The sequence below is a fragment of the Lipomyces tetrasporus genome (genome assembly GCF_029532465.1).
Source record: "Lipomyces tetrasporus strain NRRL Y-64009 chromosome Unknown POJ06scaffold_7, whole genome shotgun sequence".
In the NCBI taxonomy this organism is placed as follows: Eukaryota; Fungi; Ascomycota; class Lipomycetes; order Lipomycetales; family Lipomycetaceae; genus Lipomyces; species Lipomyces tetrasporus.
The window spans coordinates 1,085,602-1,107,270 of NW_026611602.1; the positions used below are offsets into that span (position 1 = coordinate 1,085,602).

Consider the following 21,669-nt stretch of genomic DNA (forward strand, 5'->3'; position numbering starts at 1 on the left):
GTACTGAGAGTAGTCGGTATGGACGACTGCGAATTAGCAGACGGGTGGCCGAATACATGTATATCTCCTGTCTTCCGCAGTATTCGCACAAGCGCTTCGTCTGGCGGAGCAGTTTGTGTACAGTGAGGCTGAATCATATATTAGCATAGTGGTGTCATTAGAACTGATTAGGACGACGGTCGAGCTTACATCTCAGTTGATCCGTTTTGCCCCCAGCTCGAGTTATCGGACGTACTTCAGGTCCGCAGATAGATCGAGACGAAGCTATTCGTCGAGATTGGAAAAGCGATCAACAGCCAGGGTGGTTACTCCCAGGGCGTTCCAACCCCTGAACTATGACTGGTAAGGCGGACCGACCCTGTCCGGACTTTCCGGCTGTTAACATTTAGGATCAGAAAACATGGGACCGCCATTAGTTTTTCCAGGAGTGGAAGATCATTATCCCAACAGCCTCACTCTCAAACAGGTCCAGGTCCTTTTTCGACACGGTATGTATACGGGTGTTGGCCTCGCTCCCTTATTTTGTCCTCTAACCATTGTAGGCGAGAGAACTCCGGTGCACAGATCAATTCAACAATGGGACAAATGGGGTTTCCCAATATTTTGGCCTTTATGCGAGTCGACTCGACGGTCATTGACAGGACTGATCAATCCACAAATCCAGCAAGTCACAACGTTTGAATACGAACGCGAGATCGAAACGCTGACGGAGGAGGATCCGTCACCGCTCTTTACAAATGCCGGGAAGAAAGGAATTTGGTGAGCAAATTGCGCAAACGGATCCTAGACCGTTCCTACCGCGATACTGACTTGTTGTACAGTACGGAGGGGCAGTTAACGGATAGGGGGCGGATTAGTGGGCATTACCTGGGTGCACAGTTGCGCGAGTTGTATGTCGACAGGTTGGCTTTTCTTCCTCGAAATTTTACAAAAACATCAGATATATATCTTCGGTATGTTCATGTAGCACGCGATGGGTGCCACTGCTAATGTATCCACAGAACTACTGGAATAGTGCGATCAAGAGAGACACTGCAACAAGTTTTCAATGGTCTCTACCCCCTAACCAGCCACTCAGCCACTCCTACACTTCTCGAACGATTCCCATTTGAGGAAAACTTGCATCCAATGGTGTACTGCCCGCGTTTGTCTGAGCTGCGGAAACAGTTCCAAGAGGCGGCAGCCAAGAAATGGAATCCGCAACTCGAGGAAGCCAGTCACGTCCTCAAAGATATCTTGTCGAGTCCAGAAGGCAGGATTACTGTCGGGGACGGCAACAATAAAGACGCAGCCTGGGCGATTATTGATACATATTCGTCTGCACTCGCACACAACATCAAGACACCGCCCGGGTTTGCTAATCGGCAAGTCGTGAATACTGTTGCCAGGGCGGCGTTAGAATGTGAGTTTGCTGGGTACGAGAAAAATGCAGAGATGAAGCAATTGGGAATGGGCCGATTCTTTGCGGACGTGCTGCAAAGGATGACGATTGGTGACCCGATTGTGAGTGAAAATATGGCTGAGATTTCGCAAATGCTGGGACAAAAGGAGGTGAAGGTTTATAGAAAAGTGCCATTGCTAGCATTATATGCTGCCCATGACTCATCGATCGGCGCAATTTTGTCTACTATGGGCGTCTTCGATAATAGGTGCGTACCCTTGTGGTGAGAGTTTAATGAGTGTTAGAGCTGACAGAGTGACAGGTGGATTAACTTCACATCGCATATCACGTTTGAGCTTTTCGAAGAAAAAATCAAGTCTACATCATGGTCACTAGGAAGTCCCGCGAAATTTGTAAGAGTCAAGTACAACGGTCGTCCTATGGGTATACCTGCTTGCCAGCCCAAAGGGAAGCACTGGGGCGAGGATAGTTCGTTTTGCACTTTTGTAAGTTGTCCAGGATATATGTCTTTAAACAGAATTCTAATAGGAGTAGGCTGCGTTTCAGGACTTTGTGCGGTCAGTCAGTCCAATGAGAGATTGGAGCACACAATGCAAGGAGCATCTTGGCGAACAGGCGCCCGAGTTGAAGGAGCTAACAGAAGCCACAGCCTCGGCGTAATTACACATAGCTGCACATTAATGTAGATTGCACGTCGCTTATTCCACAATATATATATATATATATTCGATATAAATTTATTCTAATAATATTTACAAAATCTAGTTGCCAAAAATGCACACACACGTATCCGAACATCCCAAAAACCACCCGAAATAGGTTCATCCACGTCTCCCATTCATAACCCGAGCTATCAGCTCTCGGCACGTCTTCTCACTATATGATTCCCACACATCGTACAAACTGATCATCTCCTGTGCACAATCAACGACCGCTTCCAGATCGATTCCACAGGCCGCGAACCAATCCATGATTTTCTGCAATCGCGTCTTTGCGCGTTCAGTCTGTGCTGCGGCGGGTGGCGGGCGTAGGACGACAGATATGTAGATCGCCGTCAGCGCAATAACATGGGGTGGATACAACAATGGTAGGTCGGTGATGTACGAGTCATTTATGACGGACCACGCGGTTTGCATTTCGTCAGATGACAAACCGACGTTAACTCCCGACGCACCGAGCGCTTTCGAAAGCTGAATAAGCGATCTGTACGGGTGGTGGACGATTAAATAAGAGTCCAGTTCCTCTATCAAATAAAACTCGCACTCGGCTAGCTTGGTGGGGTCGTGGGTGATGTAGTCCGGCCAGAGAGACTTCGCTTCCGAGACGACAGACCGGATATGTTGCGGACATTCTTCCATCTTACAGGCAACGTACACGCATGTTGCGAGAATTAGATATGGGTTTGTTTCTTGAACTGATGTGCGGATGTAAAATCTCGCGAGGTAAATCTCGCTTGTCGCGAGCGCTTGCTGGCGTACAGAGAGATGGCGACCGAGGGATTGAATAAGGCCGTGGAGGTAAATGCGTAGATGCCGCGGATCACCTAGATCGGACCGTGACATCCTGGTTTCGGATTCGGTCTCCAGTCGGATATTTTCGAGCTGCTGGCGAGTGAATCGCCAGTGCCGATTCTGTGACGAGAGAAAGTAATTTGCCGCCTGCGAGACGTCAGTCTGCCGCTTGCCTGAAGCCTTGTGCAACTAGTATACATACCATCCATTACTGGAATCGGCTCTTCCACAGCCTGGGTCTCTCGAAGTGACAACAGAGGCTCAGGAGGAGTAGCTGTACCGTCGAGATCTGCTGGCGGTACGAGCTGAGAATGGGATGGGGCGTGAGCTTTAAGCAGTTACTGCGTGATAGAGACGTATGTACGATACCCTTACCTCGTGCAAGAATTATTCACTTTGCAAGCGCCAGCCTCAGATCTTGCGGCTCGTTTTGGTAGTCCCATATCGAGGCGCCATTCTCGATGCTGTCTAGATGCTTTCTTGGATGACAATCCTGAGGAATGGAAGGAAAATTGATTGATAATGGAAGTGCGTAGATAGTTCTGATTGATAGCAGGAGCTTACAATATGCGATTTCGTGCTTGTGCCTTATTGCCGAGGGCGTAATTCCAGTGATCAGTGGATGCACTTTACAGCTTACTGTTGTCAAAGTTTGTTCTGATGTGGTCCAAGGCGACTTCGGAGTAAATTCTCGCACCAGCGGTAATCCTCCGAAGAGATTGGGGAATTTACTGTTCAGTAAATGCAAGGATCAAAGCCCTTTATTTACCTTGGGTTGAATCCCAGTACTATTACAATTCACTTCAATCTCTCACAGCGCGGCAAAGTCCACCTCACGCGAACATAATATGAAACCCACGGAAAACGGCACATCATTGGCTTCGGGACAGTGCCCGCACTGATCACAAATTTAATGCGTTGTTGAATGGGTTAGTACGCCAACATTCTCACAATCTATCCCGTTTTGTAGATTGGCAACAATACATGTCAAAGTCTATGGATTGGATTAATCATACTGTTTGTGCTTACCAATGCCAATTATGCCATGACAATTACTGAATAATAGATTAATAAGAGTGCATAAATCCAGACATTCTCAAATGCCATATGGTTGATGGGCCGCCGACAATTCCTTCACCAGTTGACCAAAACCCCAGGATCAGTCCACATGGGGAAACGGTGTGTATATAATTACGACCCGCCCCGGCTATTTAAGCGCTACAAAACCCTTCATTCTTACTCCAATTGTTGAGGCGTCGGGGACAGTCCGAAATTCAGTAGCTCTTTGCAGGTGGTAAAATGCTCACAATGGTAAGACTTGCTTTTCGATGGCGGGAACCGACGGATCGAGACCGCAAGTGACTAGCATAAGCGAAACAACAGCATCACACGAAAGAGGTGGGGTGTGCATATAAACGAGGGCAGCTGCCGGACCGCTCAATCCAGCAAGGTGTCCTCAGTTTAATCTCCCGGCACTATCTTGGCGGTGTTAGCGTACATAGTATCCATGTATATACATTGAGCAGTAGGCAAATTGCAAGGGCTTGCGACAACCAGTTGGCATCTTCGTGCGCACTGCGTAACGACGGACATAGCGTATTTGACAACCATTGAGACGCCAGAACGTCATTTTTGTAGATTTTTAAATACTCGGGCACAAGGAACGGGTAAATTGGATGGCGCCTGGGTGACGGTGCCCCGAGTGCGAGAGCGCCCGCCCGCAACAAAAGTAATAGTCACCAAAGACCCGAAGATACGCGGACGGCCGGAGATATGGCAGTAATCGGCAATATGTGAGCAGGGGCAAGCGCAAAGCGGCAATAATACTAATGGCACCGAGCCGCGTGCACCGTCCAGCGTGCCTCAGGCTGCACCAGCCCAACCACAGCGACCTGCGCCCCACCTAATCCAGGTACGAATATTATAGACAATAAGCACTGCTGACTTCACCTGACCTGCTGAGAACCGCTAGCTGACCCGGTGGTCGGAGATGTGGTGAAGAAGTTTTTTGGTAAGGGCTTGCTCGGAGCTGTTCGCTGCCATCTCGTAGATAAAGCACACACCGCTTGCGGATCACGACTCACTCCGCATTCGCCTCAAAAGTTGTTCCTTAATCCCTACTTTTTTTCATATTCAGTCTCCGTCGCCCGCCTTCTCTGTATTGCGTCGTTGTTGGTCGTTCGTGCGTTCGCTAATCAATTATTAATCATAACGCGCCGCAGATCGAACTGACAATTAGGTTGTGTGAGTGCGACACAGCCAGCGTCCGCTGTGTCCGTCCCAACTGCACCCGCTTTTTTTATATCGTTTCTCTCCATGGACCCGCGCCTGGCTCCAAATTTCACCCCAATCATCAGGCGACAGCACCAGACACCATCTCTGTCCCATTCCACGACCTCTGCCGCGACTCCCCGGACTGCTGGCAGTTCCTCCGCTGTCGACATTTTTAATTTCTCCAATTCGCGTTGCGCCCCCGACCTATCGATGGCTGACATCGGCTCCACAACTGGCTCGGACATCGTAGCCAAACTGGAAGAGCAAGTTCACTCGGGCTCCGAATCCGCCGTCTCCACCAGAGCAAACTCGTCTAGCAGAGATAGCACCGTGTCGTCAGCTGATTCACATTCCGAGGCTCAACCAACTACAACCAACGGAAAGCGCAAGGCAGAGATGGATTTCGACATTCTGGCACCGCCGTACTCGCTCTCAGCGAACCGAACCCCCCACCAGACTGCTGACCTCGAGGAGGTTCCTCATGGAATTTCGCGTCAAGCCCGGGATCTGGCTAGTTATTCATTCCCGGTTCACAGATTGGCTGAGGTTTTGCAGGATAATACAATGCAGCCATTAGTAATTGTAGCGTGCGGGTCATTTTCGCCAATTACGTTTTTACACCTTCGAATGTTTGGTCAGTACCGAATGTCTCACTTTCAAAAGCGAAATAATCTAATTACATTTTTTTTATTAATAGAAATGGCAATCGATACGATTCGAGAACTGAACAAGTTCGAGGTTGTCGGCGGTTACTACTCTCCCGTGTCCGATAATTACCGCAAGGCTGGGCTGGCCCCGGCCAACCATCGCGTGCGTATGTGCGAGCTGGCCTGCGAGCGTACGTCTTCCTGGCTAATGGTGGACGCCTGGGAGTCATTACAACCGACCTATCAACGAACAGCCGTTGTGCTCGATCACTTTAACTACGAAATTAATGTCAAGCGAGGAGGCATCAAAACCAAGACCGGAGAGCGTCGGCCGGCAAAGATCATGTTGTTGGCCGGCGGCGATCTGATAGAATCCATGGGTGACCCAAATGTCTGGGATGACGAGGATCTGCACCATATCTTGGGCCGATACGGATGCTTGATTGTCGAGCGGACCGGATCCGATGTCCGAAGTTTCTTGTTGTCGCATGACATCATGTATGAGCATCGTCACAACGTCATCGTCATCAAACAGCTTATTTACAACGATATAAGCTCTACCAAAGTGCGCCTATTCATCAGACGAGGCATGAGTGTGCAGTACCTTCTGCCAAACAGTGTAATCCGCTACATCGAAGAGCACGGCTTGTATGTCGGCATGAGCGAGCCAGTATCCAACGTCCTGAAGTTTTAAGAACGCATGGTTGGTAATTTCTTTTATAGCATTTCGTCCTGTGGGACTCCTCCCGTACTTCGTTGCCATATTATCAATTAGAAACGGGTTTCTAAAGTGACTATGGTCGCGTTCAATTGGATTCTTTGGAATATCAGCGGCATTTTCTCTCTTGTTTTGGAATAGGTGTATGGTAAAATTTGTACCTTTGTCGTTTTTGGTTGTTATCATCCGTGTTCGGACTTTCTTTGTACTTTACGAGAAAATAATGTCAGCGGTCGGTTGTAGGGGAGGTTATTATCTCAATTATGTCTGGTCTATCCCACTCTTCATTTGGGGGAAGTTATAACGTCGCTTACGGGTGGGAAGATATGCAGGTATTACGTAATTAACAATTAATGTAGAGCACGAAAAAGCCGGAGAATTTCATGAAATGAGAAAAGAGATATTTACAGTAAAATTCCACCAAACGCCTTCCCAAAAATTGTATAATACAGTTGATGCGAAACAATTTAACCAAATCTCCCTTCCACTTCAATTCCTTTTCCTGCCAAACCACGAATGGGTCCGTTCGTAATATTTCGAGTTGTCCGGCAAATACACATCCAAAGACTCGCTCACCATTTTCATGGTCAGATCGTAATCGGTGTATAATTTTCTAAATAACGAACGCTCTGCTGATTTGCCGTATCCCTTCGGTAGCCTACAACGTTTCATTCAGCATTCCGACCCCCTCTTAAACGTATTATTGGGAAGGTTCAAGGTAACATAATCATCAAAATGCACAACATACTTGTCCTTGGCTCTCATCTGTCGATTCCAGCCGATATCAATTATATTCTTCAGCAACCGTCGTTCATTCCCCCGCATAAGCCTCGCCATCCGGATGAACGTGACGGTATTTTCGAACCGGGAAGCACGGTACGGTATCGTTTCGTCCCGGATCATGTTGCGAAGGACGTCCTCGTACACGTATCTGTATGACCGCCGGTGCGGGATCGTGCGACGGGCCTCACGGAGAAGGCGACGATAGAGAGAGAGCGCTTGTGCGCGCGGAATCGGGGCCATTCCGTTTTCAGGTATTGTAGAGGAGTGACGAGTGTTTCCGTGGTGAGATGGGCCAGAGATCGTGATCGTTTGACGCTGTTGCAGATGTGTTATTGACCATCGATCGCGATCGCGTCACTGATACGACCTGGTGGACTATTATGATTCGATATGCCCGACTACGCACTACGACAGAAAAAAAAATAACAAAATAATTATTTTATATAATACGCAGGTAACTATAAACAGAATATAAAAATAAATTGCAGCACCTACGATTCCAGCGTGGTCTCCCACCGCAGTACTAAGTAGGCCCAAAGAAGCTTAACTGGTGTTGATCGGACGGGGAACTGTGTTTTCTTCTTGGTATGGCCGCAACTGATGTAAGTCTGGAATGACTCGGTTTTGTACCGTATTTCCCAATTTTTGTCCCGTTTTTCTTCGCCAGTACATGCCTGTAAATACCTTGTAAAATACACCACTGGCTTACAAACAAAAATAAAAAATTAGCAATCACGTAATTTGAATATCCGTTGGACGCGGTTCGTCGAACTGACTTTATTTTTCAGGTAATGTAGCTTATCCAAAAAGGGTCTAGGATGTTGCTACTAACTTGATAAGCAGATGAAATTGGGACCTTAGTAGTAATGCATCTTGTGTTACCTTAGTCATTATCCAGTATACTTAATTTCATTATCCGTTTAATTATGCGGTATAATTCTGGTCCGCGCATGTTTTTTAACGTATAAATTCTCAGGGGTAGTAGCCAACTCAGGGGTGGGACCGAGTCATAATCCGCACATTATATGGGACTCCCTCCCGCCGGATATCTGCGCATCCACTAGATCTAGAGTATAATGGCAGATTTCTCGCATCTGGTAATAGGAGCAGGCGTTGTTGGCCTTTCCGTTGCCGCGAGACTGGTGCGCGCCAGAGGAGCTGTGTTGTTAGTTGACCGACACAGTGCGACTGGCACGGAAACTTCGGCCCGGAATTCAGAGGTCATTCATGCGGGGTTGTACTATCCGCCTGACTCATTGAAGACGAAACTCTGCGTGAAAGGAAAGAAGATGTTATACAAGACTTGTGAGGAAGTTGGCATTCCGTATCGGAATTGCGGTATGGATTGAGTGCAGGACCGTTGTTGGATGGATGCTTATGTGGTGCAGGAAAGTGGATTGTTGCCCAGAGTGACGCTGAGCATGAGTACCTTGAATCTATACATGAAAAAGCCCGCCAACTAGAGGTATACACGGAATTGAACCACAATATTCGAGATCCTTACTGATAGAACACCAGATCCCAACTGAGTTCGTCCGGCTCTCCCGCGCGAAAGATATAGAGCCCGCTGTCAGGGCACGAAAAGCGATTCTCAATTCGCCGACGACAGGAATAGTTTCTTCGCACTCGCTTATGGCGTATTTGCTCGGCCAATTTGAGGCTGGTGGCGGGGACCTGGCGCTCAACACTGCGGTATCAGACATCGAATTCGACTCATCCCGTGGCTTATACACTGTTCAATTTAATACTGGCGACGAGGAAAGCACAAAAGAAACTGTGTCTTTGAAGTTCGAGAATGTTGTTAACTCGGCGGGATTGTCGGCGCCGTTGATATCGAACATGCTCCTACCTCGTGAACAACATGTCACACCTTACTATGCCAAGGGCTCGTATTTCTCATATGCGTCATCGCAGCCGAAAACACAGCGACTGGTGAGGTTTTCGTGGCTTACATGTGGTGATTCGACTAACAAAGAATCTAGATATACCCGTGCCCGGCCGGCCACGCTGGTCTGGGTACTCACTTGACACTTGATCTAGGCGGGCGACTACGATTTGGACCTAACGTCCAGTGGGTCACATCCCCGAGTGACCTTGTACCTGATGGAAGCCAACTGGAAGAGGTATACGCTGAAGTATCGCGGTACTTACCACACATCGACAAGGCGTCCCTGTTGCCAGATTATTCTGGAATCCGACCCAAAATCACGGGGCCCGATGAAAAGGGATTCACTGATTTTATAATAAGAAAAGAGGAAGGATTTCCTGGTTTTGTCAACCTTCTTGGGATAGAGAGTCCTGGTACGTGTATTGTGTCATTTTGTTATAGTCTCCTCCGTAGGAATTCTAACATCTACAAGGTCTCACATCTAGTCTGGCAATTGGCGAGATGGTACATGATATGTATAACACTTAGATATCAAATTTTGTCTATCAGATAGATGAATAGAGTCAAAGTATGCATATGTACAAAAGCCCGGCCAAGTTATCCTCCTGTATCTATTCCAAAACAGCCAACATATCATTCTGATTTGTGAATTTTTCTCGTTCCTTTCCTATCTTTGATCCTCGTTCCTTCTCCGCGTTGTCTATTTTCTGCCAATCACTCCATGAAACCACCTTCCAGTCAAGCTCGTCGCCAAGATCAGCCTTAACGCCTTCCCACCCATCACACGAACTCCCGCCAATCTCGCCGACCTCGAAATCGTTAAGAATGACGGCAGCGGTCTCAAATGAATCGTACATGGTTTCAGCTATGACACCGGCCGGTCCACGCTTTATCCATCCGGCTGAATATAACCCCTTCGTATCCATTCCGTCACCGGTGACTTTGCCGGCTTCATTATTCACATGGTTAGCACTATCGCTGTAAATGTCTTCGAGCCCGGCAAGCGGATGAGTCTTGTAACCCACGCTCATGAACCCGACGTTGCATGGCAATTCCGTGACCTCGCCGGTTCGTTTCACGCGCGTATCTTTGGAGAGTTTGTCCCCCTGCAGTTCCATGACGTCGAACCTCGCACTTGCTACATGGGAGGATCCCTCCAACGCCTCAAACGACGCTGGGGACAGTAAAAAGTCAAAAGAGAAATGCTTCTTCGCATCTGCCGTAGGCGTTGTGGATCCTTTCTGCAGAAGCTGCAAGAGGCGCTTTGTCGTCCTTGCAAGCTTCGCGCTATTGACGAGGAACGGCGACAGGAATTCTTCGTCCAGCGGAATGAAACCTACTCCATTAAGCGTCATGAGCTCACGAACTTCTTTATTCGTAAACGAGGCCTTCAGAAGTCCATTAGTGGTTGCGTCCATATATATAACCTAATCGTAAATCTCACCTGAGCAGGGCCCCGCCGGCCGACAATTCGCACACGGTTGACCTTATTCTCGGACAACTTCACAAGCGCAGCCTCAGTGATGTCGGTCTTACGCAATACATCAACATCAGTCAACAATATCCGCGCAACATCCAATGCGACATTGCCATGACCAACGACAACTGCTTCCTCTCCTGCCAGTACATCAGGGTCGAGATCCTGAAATTCTGGATGTCCGTTATACCAACCCACGAACGCTCTCGCTGAATACACACCGGTGAGGTTAAGTCCTCTAACAGACGACGACAGATTTTTGTCCGAGTCTGCACCATATGAGAGTACTATCGCGTCGTAGTGCTTGCGGAGTAGCGATATGGGGATGTGGTTGGGTATGAATGACGGTGTCTGTTTGGGGACGGCCAAAGGTTGTGCACCGACCATTGTATTGCCTACGAACGTAAAATATGGTGACTGTGCCACTTCCTCAAATTTCTCCTGGCAATTCTACGGTATGTCAGCATTCCACTGTCAGACTATATCATGACGGCCTTTATACCTTTACTTCAGGGTGATCAGGTGCAACACCGAACCGCGCAAGTCCATACGGAACAGGTAATTTCTCATACATATCCACTGTCGCTACTCCTGGCGGTACCTTCTCCAATATCCTGTACGCCGTATAGAAACCCGCCGGGCCGGACCCGACAACAGCGACTCGGAGCTTCGCGCCCTGGTTGGACGGTGTGCTGAATTGCCGTTGACGTTCTGCTAAATGCCGAAGTTCACAAAAATCGTTCGCAAATATAGTATTTAGACGATATCGACATGGCCATATTCTCTTCATTGCGTGGTGATGAAGGGGTAGCAGGTTGTGTGCTGACGTATAGTCGGAAGTCTCGAGTATGGGTATGATTACAATCGAAGACGCGACGCGGCGCGTGGATTTTAAGAGTCATTGCCAGGAAATTCATTGGGCCAGAGAAGAAGAACATATCGATCCTACCAAATGAGATTATCCGCTCCCTCAGTCCACTAATAAACAATTGTTAGGATCTGGAGTTCTGGACATTATCGCTTCAGTCTGCCAGCCTACATTCGAAGACGGTGATTAGGCATGCGAGCAAGTGGAGCACTCTGGCAAACGAACATTTCGGAGACGTAGCTGCGTCAATCTTCCCACCACTTCCCAAGTTGATTCATCGCGCTGAGATTTTCTACTTCTTCCGCTGCGGGCAGGGCGTCCTCGCGACTGTTGCTATCTCGCAATTTTGGACGCGTTCGCGTTGCATTATTACATGTGATTGGGTTTTCTACAACGAGCTTCCTTAGCTGGAATTCCCGCCTAGTAAGCTGCTGATCCGGAAATGAAGCTGACTCGTAAATGAAAAATGTATATCCAAACTTTTGAGTTTGATCTGTGCCCTTTACGGAAGGAAAGGTATTTTTACGATAGTTAGTATTTGAACAAATGCGCCATATGTGATTACGTAATTTATTTTTTGTTTCGAAAGGGCAATTCTATTGACAATATACATATATATACATATACAACCAGCCCGAAAACCAACGAAACAACGAACGACACTAGGCACCCCTCGGGCCCGAACAACGAATGGATATGTACATAAGAGTACACCCAAGGGCCCAAAGCGGAGGAACTGTGTCGACCTCGAGCTGCGCTCGCTGCGTAAATCGGGCAGATCATGAGCACTGTCATTGTATCATCGAGAAAGAGTCCCTTACACACATAATTGAAGACAATGCCATGGATCCGGCCATAGGGACGCAACGCCGCTTCAACGTGGGGTCGTCCCGAGTTCCGGGATCGAGTCGACCCCGTGGATGCAAAGCGTTGTGATAGACATCATGCACGACAAAATAATTCATGATAACTTCTGCTTGTTATTGTCCAGCCGTAATGGCTTAATATTGACGTGCAGAATATTCCTAAGATATTCGAAAGCCGGACAGGCCAAACCTTTGGTAAAAAGGTCTGCAGTCATTTTTCCGTAGGAACAGTCAAGATCTTGAGATCTTGCTGTGCAACATGTTCCCTAGTGTCAGATGAGATATATGGTGGAACCAATATATTAGACAACAACAACAAAATAATACACGTAAAGCAAGAAAACAACAAAACACAAGCAAAACGCCAGAGTTGCATGAACTTCATGTGTGTAAGGGTTGACGGGAATTGCACTATATGTTACTTGGAGCTGGATGGCTTGTAACGATATATTTTAGAATATTATCAATGATGAATGCGTACAGTGGTGCCTTGTCAAGAATGCATGAAGTCTGACATATCCATAAATTTGCGTGCTCAATAAATTCAGTCCACGGAAGCATGCAACTAAGCAATCGAATCAGTGTATCCTTTTCCTCGGTTGACTTCAATATTTTCGTAGCGCGCTCAATTGTCCTGCGATCCCGCTCAGTATCAATCGGGACCTCACCCAAAATAGCAATGAAATCAGTCCCCATACACTGGCGAAGATACATTCCCTCCTGAGCTGCAGTGCTTAAAGCAACATATTCTGCTTCAGCGGTAGACCGTGAAACAGAGCGTTGGCGAGCGACTTCCAGCTAATTAGCCCAGTGGGGAGAAAGAAGGCATATCCGAGCGTTGATCCCTTGGTGTCAGCGCAGCCGGCCCAGTCAGAATCACTGTAACCATAAATGTTCATATTGGAGCCCAGTACAGAACTATCACGTTGATTCACCCATATCCGTCACTTGGAAACGACGTCCCAGGCTGGACTTGACTTGATCGAGAGTTGGTCCCCGGTCGGCAGCAATAATTAGATCGTCAACGTAAACGATTAGAATGACCATATATTTAGCTGCAGGCTGCCTGATAAAGACACACCAGTCCGACTGGAGACAGTTAAAGCCTTCTTCGCGCAAGACAGTAGTCAAGGTGTTATTCCAACAGCGCGGCGCCTGGTTAAGCCCATAGAGACTTCGATTCAGCTTGCAAACGTATCATTTCTGTGTCTCAAACCCAGGAGGCTGTCGCATGTATATTACTTCATTAAGCGTCGTTGGGAAAGGCTGTTTTGACATCCATCTGGTTGATGAACATTCGGCGTTCGGTAGCAACGGCAAGAATCAGTCCCTTTTTTTTTGAAAGCCAGTGTATTTTATAAGCTCAAGCTTAGTCAGCAATAAATCAGAATGTAGTTTTGTTTCGCAATGGCTAGTCGGTTGCGGCCATACCAAGAAGAAAACACAGTTCCCCGTCCGATCAACACCAGTTAAGCTTCTTTGGGCCTACTTAGTACTGCGGTGGGAGACCACGCTGGAATCGTAGGTGCTGCAATTAGGTTTTTTTCTTTTTGCCCTTTCCAAGTTTTTAATATTGCAGTTACTTGTCTTTTCCATTTTTCCCTTTAATGATTCATACTAATTTGCTTATTATATACTTTCTGTTTTGTCAATCTATATTACATATGTGCAAAATGTAGTAAGTTACCCCTGAGTTTGTGATGACTGCTCCACCACAACATTAAATCACGACCCACAATCACTACCCAAAGTTCAATAGAACTTATCTGTATAATTTGCGTTTCGAGTAGAAGTCAATGCCTAAATAATCCCTAGTAAACGAAAATGAATTTCGCAGCCCCTGCAGTACCAACGCCTAACAAGTGATGAAAAGAATAAATAAAAAAAAACCAGTATAAATCATACATGATAATTAGAGGACGACAACGTAGGGCATGTGCTCATGCTAGCATTGGCGAAATAGGCCTTGAAGGGGGTGCAGAGACTATTATCGAATCTGGGTCAACTATTACTGAGTCAGCCTGATGTCTACAAAATATTGAAGCAGGAAAAGACATACTGGCGAGATTTGAAAGAATGCTCATATACTTGGCAACAAACGCTTCCGCTCGGCCAAGATCGATCTGAAGTTTTTTCCGGCGCCGTTCGAGTTGGCTCACTTCTGCGACATACAATGTTAGCAGCTTGACACTAGCTGGATACCTAACGCGTTGCATACCGTCGGAACTAAGGCCGCCGCTTCTCACTGCACCTTCGTGTCTCATCTCATGGTCCAACTCCTTTCGCGCGCGCGCATATTTCCGCATGCTTTCCTTAAATGACCGGATAAGATGCTCCCTCTGGTCATGGGTCAACTGTGCAATGCCGGAGGCCCCGTTGTGCACTTCCCCAAATCGATATGAGTTCCAGCGAGTCCGGTAGGATGAATGTTGATAATGTCCTTCAGAAGTTGGATGAGACGACGCGCGCGATGCGGTGACCCTTGCCGCTGCCGAATATACTGAGTGATTCATGATCGATGGTTTAAGGGGTCAACGCAGCCACTGTTTTGAATCACGGAAGGTATCGTAGAGAAAAAAGCGAAGAAATGGGTGGATTTGGTGATACGCAGCAGCCAACTGGAACAGCACAGCAATGCGAGAGGGCCGGGGAACCCTTGGAATAAATAACTTACGAGTGTAGGATATGAAGGACGGATGTGCTGGAAAAAGCAAGGTCGATCTAGCCATGCTGTATGTGTGGAACAGTAACCCTAAACCATGTGTACCCGGTGTGCGGCGCGACAGCCAAAGATGCCGTACCCTACCCGAGATGTGGGGAACCGGTGCACCCGTGCCACAACTCCACATCCGCAATATATCGTTCGCCCGGCTAAATCTCCGCAATATATCATATGTGAAATGAAGAAACTCATTCGACAGATCGAATATTACGTCATAATTTGTCAACATAAACTAATTTAAGCGTCATGGGCAACCGACTTTGCCATCTGTAACCCATAATCATGTCGAATTACAGTCAGCGATACGAGAACAGAGAAGGCTCAATGCCACCTTGACCGTTGTCTCGGCCCCTGCCGTGCTCGAGACTATTTCCACATCAACGGGAACTCGCACTCTACCTCTCAGCCCGTGTATAATAGCATGGACTGGCTAGGGTACATTAACGGCAAGGCTTATGAACTATTGACACGAATAAAACTATTTCTTGCTGAAACACGTTCTATGATATTCAGAGCTACTAAAGTTCTGGAAACCTCTACGCTAGCCATAAATGATGACGATCTTGCTTCTTTAGCAGAACCGACGCATATTAATTGCAAACATGACTTTATTCCATCTTAATCGACGCTTATCGTACAAGCGGCTCATTTTGCCGTGAGCCGTCCTCAACTTATCTTCGCCCAGCATCGTACTCTTCCTCATTATCGGACCACCGTGGTTTCCGAAGTTGAATTAATTCCGCCGTCACCTGATGGCAATGCAGTAGGAGATGCCGACCGCGATCCCGAGTACGACATGACAATGCCCTCAACGGTCCCATTGTTACTTGTGTTACTATAATATACAGTACTGGCCCCAGATCCGTTGGAAGTAGACTGTTGCGAGGCTGCACTAGCTCTGCTGATTGACTCTGCGGGAGAAAAAACTGGCGTAGTACCATTCCAGGCATCAACAATGCGTCGGATATTGATATCGAACTTCCGGCTACGGATCGGTCTTCGCTCATCCACAGAGTAGAACGGGTTGCAAACAAGTGAAATATACGCGAAATGGATTGCCCGGAAGATCTATAGCATATATTAGTACGAAAAATCTCTTCTAGCAATAATGGACAATGGGCTGTCGAGTATGAAGGCGTACTTACACTTCGGATCTCGCTGCCAATGACTTCACCGCTGGCAAATCCAAGAACGATTTTGACAGCAGTATTCGTCATCCATCCGTACATAGCCATACCATCCTGCACAAAGAGTAACCCAAAATCGGAATCGGAAGTCTTCTGTGGTGCTCTTGCCGCAAATACGTCCAGGGATATGTGTGCCAGGAACTGATACCGCAGTTCTGTGTCTCGCACTGCGCTAACTTCCGTGCCTGCAGTTGCAAGACTACAGCTGTCATCATGTGAAGATACACCTGTGGAGCCTGGGTCCCGCAATATCGAAGATTGTGCTGTCTCTGGTCCAAATCCGCAAACGTAGAGTGGGTTGTTCTAATATGGAATTGTTAGTGTTCCTTCAGGGCCCGATATGAGTACTAAAAGTAACTACCTCACGGCCCATTAGGGCCACTAAATATATTCGCGAAACCATTATGTTATAGTAAAAGGACAATTGATAAAGGTTGTAGTAAATATACACCGATGCTTCGAGCAGAAGGTAATGGGGCGCGAAGCTTTGTTACGAGACCCTTGTATTAGACGGGTTACGAGACGGTGAATACCGTGAACGCGTTTTTAATGTGATACCGCGATCGTGTCTCTATCACGCAATTAGCCCCGCATGCTACCCGAACGTATCCATCCACGCTCACAGCAATCCTAAGGAAAATTATTAAAATGTATGTCAGTAATCAACGTTTATGTTGTCCTGCCTTGACGATTTGAGTATTGATGACATAAACAGGCACTAATTGTAAAGACGCGATGGGACAAATCCCAAACATGGCTAGGGTATTGGCTAGGGTATTCACACGTCTTCGACATACCGTCGTGTCTGATTCAAATAACTTAAAGTAAGATCATTGCGATAGATTTAGATAACGAACGCGAACGCGCACATTATTACTTCGTCCTCGGTGATGATTCCTGATTGGCGTTTGGTTCGGACGGAAACGCATGCTCGAGAACCGCCGCTCTAGCCAGCGAACCGCGCGTTTTATGAGCAGAGGGAGCTGCTCTGTTCCTATTCCAAGCTACAAGCAAACTTTGACGTGGTACAACAGTAATCAGAGAGGATCCTTAGAAAAGCTAAACATGGAAATCGACTTCCGCTTAGGGGAGATTGGCGTGGAGAATTTGTCGTGCGGCGTCTCACGCACTGACTTGGGAGTTGGGACTTCCTTTCAGTGTCCCTCACGAATCTTCGACGGGTGCACTGGCCCGTGATAACTGCAACAGGGAACAGCCTCAGCAGAGTCAGCTTCACGACGACAGGTTCAGTTATTCTGTTTTGAGAGTGAATATAGGGGATCGAATTCCTTGATTGATTTTTCCATTTATTGCTTTAAATTTCATCGCCATGAGTGATAATCCTCCGAGTCCTAAAGGAACCGGTGCTGCCAAGGACTTACTAACCGCACCGATTGGTGCCGATGGCCCCATTCACGACAAGGACAGTGTACGGGTTATTCAGTCAGCCCCTGGAGAGAAGCAAGGTGTCGCATTGCCAAACTCTGAGCGTCCCGGATATTCAGCAGTATATCGCAATGCTGCGTCGCCGGATAAACTTATACAGTCGTCTCACCCTTTGGTACGTGTTTGCTTTGGCCCCGATGTGGATGGGATCTCTAACAAGTATCTTAAGGTCCGGACTCAATATGACGCATTTGAATATTCTGTAAAGAAATACCCAGACAGAGATTTACTGGGCGCCCGATTCCTTGTTGATCCGCAACGCGGATTGTGGTCGCCTTATATCTGGCAGTCTTACCGAACTGTCGCAGAGCGACGAACGAATTTAGGCTCTGGGTTATGCCACCTAAATGACCATGTTATTAAGAACCCCACGACTGAGCAGTATGCGATTGCACTATTCTCGCAGAATAGACCAGAGTGGATCTTGACGGACCTGGCTTGCCATGCGTACAACCTCATTGTGGTGCCATTATACGACAAGTGAGTCAGATTATGTCCATATTAGCTATAATTCAATGCTAATAAGTAATGATTTAGTCTTGGACCTAATTCGAGCGAATTTATTCTTAATGCCGTAGAGGCACCAATCTTGGTAGCGTCGCTCAATCACATACCTAAGATTCTATCTCTAACGAATGATCTTCCAAACCTAAAAGTTATAATATCAATGGATCCTCTGAAATCAGACAGTGACTTACCTGATCAGAGCAAGGAAGATATTCTGAAGGCTTGGGCAAAGGACAGGAGTGTCATGATTTACACCATGACCGAGGTGGAAGAACTGGGCAAGCAGCATTTGCGGCCACATAATCCTCCCAATCCCTCGGACATATTGACAATCAACTACACTTCCGGGACCACGTCCTCTCCAAAGGTATTTCTACTACTACAAGTATAATTTGTACGAAATCTGGGGTAACCTGTGATGATAGGGCGTCGTTCTTACGCATGCAAACTTTGTCGCAGCGATAGCGGTCGCTTTCTGCCATCTTCCGCGAAGTAGTAATGACGTTGTTGACGTCGTTCTTTCATATCTCCCGCTAGCCCACATTTATGAACGAGCCACTATAGGCATCGCACTTGCTGTTGGTGCAGCCGTCGCGTTCTACAGAGGCAATATTTTGCAGATTTTGGAAGACCTGTTAGAAGTCAGGCCGACCGCGTTCACTTCCGTACCAAGACTTCTAAACAGATTCGAGTCGGCGATTAAAGACAAGACTGTCAATGCGGTCGGCTGGCGTTCCAGCATCGCTCGACATGGCTTATCTGTCAAGTTGCAATCTTTGGCAGACGGACATGGGCCAAATAAATTCATATGGGACAGGCTAATTTCAAAGAAGGTCAGGGCAAATGCGGGAATGGACCGCGTGGCCTGCATTGTCAGCGGCTCAGCGCCACTGGCGCCGGATAGCCATCAGTTCTTGCGTGCCGCGTTCGCGGTGCCTATTTCACAGGGCTATGGTCTCACTGAAACACACGGTGGTTGTCTTGTTGGACAGGCGGCTGATTTTACCACTGGACACTGTGGACCACCCACGGTTACGACAGAAGTCTGCTTGAAAGACGTGCCGGAACTAGATTACTATGTGACTGACAAGCCTTGGCCTCGTGGCGAACTATTGATTCGTGGAACATCAGTGTTTAGAGAATATTACAAGGACAAGGCTCGCACGCGTGAGGCAATTGATGCAGACGGGTGGTTCCACACTGGCGACGTTGCGGCGATTGATGAGCTTGGTCGAGTGTATATTATTGACCGCGCCAAGAATTTCTTCAAGCTGGCTCAGGGAGAGTATGTAGCGCCGGAAAAGATCGAGAATGCATATCTTGCGGGATGTCCGCTGGTTCAGCAACTGTTTATCCACGGAAATTCGCTTGAGGCGTACCTGGTTGCTATTGGTGGTGTTCAGCCTCTGGCGTTTGCGCCATTTGTGTCAAAAATTCTCGATAGGCATATCAGTCCATCAGACGAGGCTGCGTTACAAGAAGCATGCGAAGATCCGAGGGTGATAGAAGTGGTTCTTGCCGAATTTGAGAAAGTCGCAAAAGATATGAATCTGCAAGGCTATGAGAAGGTTCGCAACTTGAAGCTGATGGTTGAGCCTTTCACGATCGAAAATGATATTTTGACGCCGACGTTGAAACTAAAACGTCCCGTTGCAGCTGCTTTTTTCAAGGACGTTATTCAGGAAATGTACAAACAAGGCGACATGACAAAAAAACTTAGAACATAAGGGTCGACTTGTGTTACGGTTTGTGAGATTTATTTTTTGGCAGAGGATTTATTGGTGTATGACTTACGCTGCATGGTTTTGAGTGGGCACGACTGATGTGATAACGAAAATGAGGCGGAGCTTGATTTTGGGTTGCTGTATTTTAGAGACAACTAGCTGCTACTGCATTCCAACTGTTCTTCCGTAAACTCCAGTTCCTGACCTAGCAAGTCTGTTAGCTGAGAATTTTCTTGCTGTTGCCAAAAACTTCCTCCCATGAAATCGCGACCTGTCAGCGGAATAGATTAACCTGTTCGTTGAGTAGGCTTCGCATTTCAAAGACTTTCATCATTGCGCTTTTTTACCTTGCAACATGGTGACAGTCCCACATATCTTCTCCATGGTGAATTGCCAATAGCCCAAAGCCGGACTAGAGTTCTTGAAGTAGTCAACAAGATGCAAGAGCTGCGGAGGTTGGAATGCACACGGTCGGATCTGAGTACCGCCTTTCATGAGGCTCAACGAATTTTCGGACTTGCTCCATCCAGAAATCGAAAATCATCTAATCCCTCTAGCCTGAGTAAATTCGGGATAAGGTTCCCTCTAACTTCCAGCGATGCCTTTCCCACAAGGAGAGGATGAGCGAACAACTGCAAGAAGTAAACCAACCGTTTCCTATGACCGGGCGACACACAAGGTATGCTTAGATTCTGCCTTGCCTTGAATATCATATTGCTAAATGCCTCCCAGTTAGGTGCAAGAGAGCGTGACGAGACCCGATATAGAGATATCCGCAAGGCGGGCTATGGTTTATTTTGGCGAAACTGCGAGCTGTCCGACTCTGTTATCTCTAACGCTACTGACCATCAATCTAAGACAAGCTTAAATACAATACACGAGCATGCTCATATACGATATCCCAGAAACAAATAATACCGGCTCATTCTGTCCGTTTGAATATGGAGTTGAGATGCTGGCGTAGCCTACATGTTTCGCAAACTCCGCGGTGACTGCACTACGTTCCAAGCGAGCGGGACAAAAGGAACACAAGGAACAGATATTGAGCTAACGCATGTGGCACATTTTGGGTGGCTAAGGCATAGCTAAAATCCTGATGCGTATGCAGCAGGTAAAATCGCCATAGTGGACGTCGTGTGCCGATGGACGGGACACCCATGGCCCAGCCTCACCAGTTCAGATTACGACGACTAGTAGGATGCCGTCCTCGGCATTTCTAGTTGAACTTGAACTCGTGCTATAACCATAAAATTCTAGATAGCCTCAGATAGCACAATTGCCAGCAAGCCAGCGACGAGTCTCCGCTTACATGCGTAAGCCATTTATGTGGGGCACACTTGGCAGGGTATGTCCCGGCATCCTGGTGTCAAGACTCAAGAGGGGCGGCCGACTTGAGCAGAGATCTCATTGGGATAGCGTTTAAGTGAAGCTAGCCCATTTCGCACTGTACGGTTCTTTTTGTAACAAATTAAAGGTTGGCGACGCGTGGCTTCATCGGGTAAGGGATTTGTTGCGTAGTTTGTGGCCATCGCCATGAACTTTATCGAAATCATCTTCTGCAGTTTTTAGCCTTCATGTCTAAATATGGCCGGAAATTGTATGATTCAAGAATGATGCCAGTAATGCGTAAGATGTTGACGTTGACGTCT

At 47.3% G+C, this 21,669-nt stretch overlaps 10 protein-coding genes across 10 annotated transcripts; 5 read left to right on the forward strand and 5 right to left on the reverse strand.

Annotated features, from left to right (window-relative positions):
• The first annotated feature begins 147 nt into the window (after nucleotides 1-147).
• On the forward strand, nucleotides 148-2,143 carry POJ06DRAFT_134586 (histidine phosphatase superfamily). Its single transcript, XM_056184428.1, has 6 exons — nucleotides 148-488; nucleotides 543-759; nucleotides 822-953; nucleotides 1,002-1,649; nucleotides 1,704-1,887; nucleotides 1,937-2,143. The coding sequence occupies exons 1-6, from the start codon at nucleotides 401-403 to the stop codon at nucleotides 2,060-2,062; spliced, it is 1,395 nt and encodes a 464-aa protein (XP_056042860.1). The 5' UTR covers nucleotides 148-400; the 3' UTR covers nucleotides 2,063-2,143.
• POJ06DRAFT_256904 (cyclin-like protein) lies at nucleotides 2,136-3,222 on the reverse strand. Its single transcript, XM_056188080.1, has 2 exons — nucleotides 3,116-3,222; nucleotides 2,136-3,060 (listed from the first exon to the last, which is right to left on the reverse strand). Exons 1-2 carry the CDS (start codon nucleotides 3,116-3,118, stop codon nucleotides 2,224-2,226), a joined length of 840 nt encoding a protein of 279 aa, XP_056042861.1. The 5' UTR covers nucleotides 3,119-3,222; the 3' UTR covers nucleotides 2,136-2,223.
• A 2,175-nt stretch (nucleotides 3,223-5,397) lies between these two features.
• Nucleotides 5,398-6,528, forward strand: POJ06DRAFT_199454 (uncharacterized protein; the record flags this gene model as incomplete). The annotated part of the gene is made up of 2 exons (XM_056185153.1): nucleotides 5,398-5,821; nucleotides 5,885-6,528. 2 exons carry the CDS (start codon nucleotides 5,398-5,400, stop codon nucleotides 6,526-6,528), a joined length of 1,068 nt encoding a protein of 355 aa, XP_056042862.1.
• Nucleotides 6,529-6,960: 432 nt separating this feature from the next.
• On the reverse strand, nucleotides 6,961-7,929 carry POJ06DRAFT_256907 (uncharacterized protein). The gene is made up of 2 exons (XM_056188081.1): nucleotides 7,301-7,929; nucleotides 6,961-7,210 (listed from the first exon to the last, which is right to left on the reverse strand). Exons 1-2 carry the CDS (start codon nucleotides 7,573-7,575, stop codon nucleotides 7,042-7,044), a joined length of 444 nt encoding a protein of 147 aa, XP_056042863.1. The 5' UTR covers nucleotides 7,576-7,929; the 3' UTR covers nucleotides 6,961-7,041.
• Nucleotides 7,930-8,411: 482 nt separating this feature from the next.
• On the forward strand, nucleotides 8,412-9,751 carry POJ06DRAFT_198848 (putative FAD-dependent oxidoreductase; the record flags this gene model as incomplete). The annotated part of the gene is made up of 5 exons (XM_056185129.1): nucleotides 8,412-8,673; nucleotides 8,724-8,800; nucleotides 8,854-9,267; nucleotides 9,318-9,636; nucleotides 9,696-9,751. The coding sequence occupies 5 exons, from the start codon at nucleotides 8,412-8,414 to the stop codon at nucleotides 9,749-9,751; spliced, it is 1,128 nt and encodes a 375-aa protein (XP_056042864.1).
• Nucleotides 9,683-11,651, reverse strand: POJ06DRAFT_134660 (uncharacterized protein). The gene is made up of 3 exons (XM_056184429.1): nucleotides 11,203-11,651; nucleotides 10,668-11,150; nucleotides 9,683-10,611 (listed from the first exon to the last, which is right to left on the reverse strand). Exons 1-3 carry the CDS (start codon nucleotides 11,488-11,490, stop codon nucleotides 9,835-9,837), a joined length of 1,548 nt encoding a protein of 515 aa, XP_056042865.1. The 5' UTR covers nucleotides 11,491-11,651; the 3' UTR covers nucleotides 9,683-9,834.
• Nucleotides 11,652-13,907: 2,256 nt separating this feature from the next.
• Nucleotides 13,908-15,120, reverse strand: POJ06DRAFT_276850 (uncharacterized protein). Its single transcript, XM_056189692.1, has 3 exons — nucleotides 14,653-15,120; nucleotides 14,494-14,595; nucleotides 13,908-14,439 (listed from the first exon to the last, which is right to left on the reverse strand). The coding sequence occupies exons 1-3, from the start codon at nucleotides 14,945-14,947 to the stop codon at nucleotides 14,375-14,377; spliced, it is 462 nt and encodes a 153-aa protein (XP_056042866.1). The 5' UTR covers nucleotides 14,948-15,120; the 3' UTR covers nucleotides 13,908-14,374.
• Nucleotides 15,121-15,818: 698 nt separating this feature from the next.
• Nucleotides 15,819-17,034, reverse strand: POJ06DRAFT_134686 (Sedlin, N-terminal conserved region-domain-containing protein). The gene is made up of 4 exons (XM_056184430.1): nucleotides 16,967-17,034; nucleotides 16,705-16,914; nucleotides 16,302-16,646; nucleotides 15,819-16,224 (listed from the first exon to the last, which is right to left on the reverse strand). Exons 2-4 carry the CDS (start codon nucleotides 16,744-16,746, stop codon nucleotides 15,859-15,861), a joined length of 753 nt encoding a protein of 250 aa, XP_056042867.1. The 5' UTR covers nucleotides 16,747-16,914; nucleotides 16,967-17,034; the 3' UTR covers nucleotides 15,819-15,858.
• Nucleotides 17,035-17,523: 489 nt separating this feature from the next.
• Nucleotides 17,524-20,233, forward strand: POJ06DRAFT_212366 (eukaryotic long-chain fatty acid CoA synthetase (LC-FACS)). Its single transcript, XM_056185456.1, has 4 exons — nucleotides 17,524-17,904; nucleotides 17,959-18,269; nucleotides 18,327-18,663; nucleotides 18,722-20,233. Exons 1-4 carry the CDS (start codon nucleotides 17,674-17,676, stop codon nucleotides 20,021-20,023), a joined length of 2,181 nt encoding a protein of 726 aa, XP_056042868.1. The 5' UTR covers nucleotides 17,524-17,673; the 3' UTR covers nucleotides 20,024-20,233.
• POJ06DRAFT_256919 (uncharacterized protein) lies at nucleotides 20,204-21,376 on the forward strand. Its single transcript, XM_056188082.1, has 2 exons — nucleotides 20,204-20,225; nucleotides 20,368-21,376. Exon 2 carries the CDS (start codon nucleotides 20,702-20,704, stop codon nucleotides 20,933-20,935), a length of 234 nt encoding a protein of 77 aa, XP_056042869.1. The 5' UTR covers nucleotides 20,204-20,225; nucleotides 20,368-20,701; the 3' UTR covers nucleotides 20,936-21,376.
• Nucleotides 21,377-21,669: the final 293 nt, after the last annotated feature.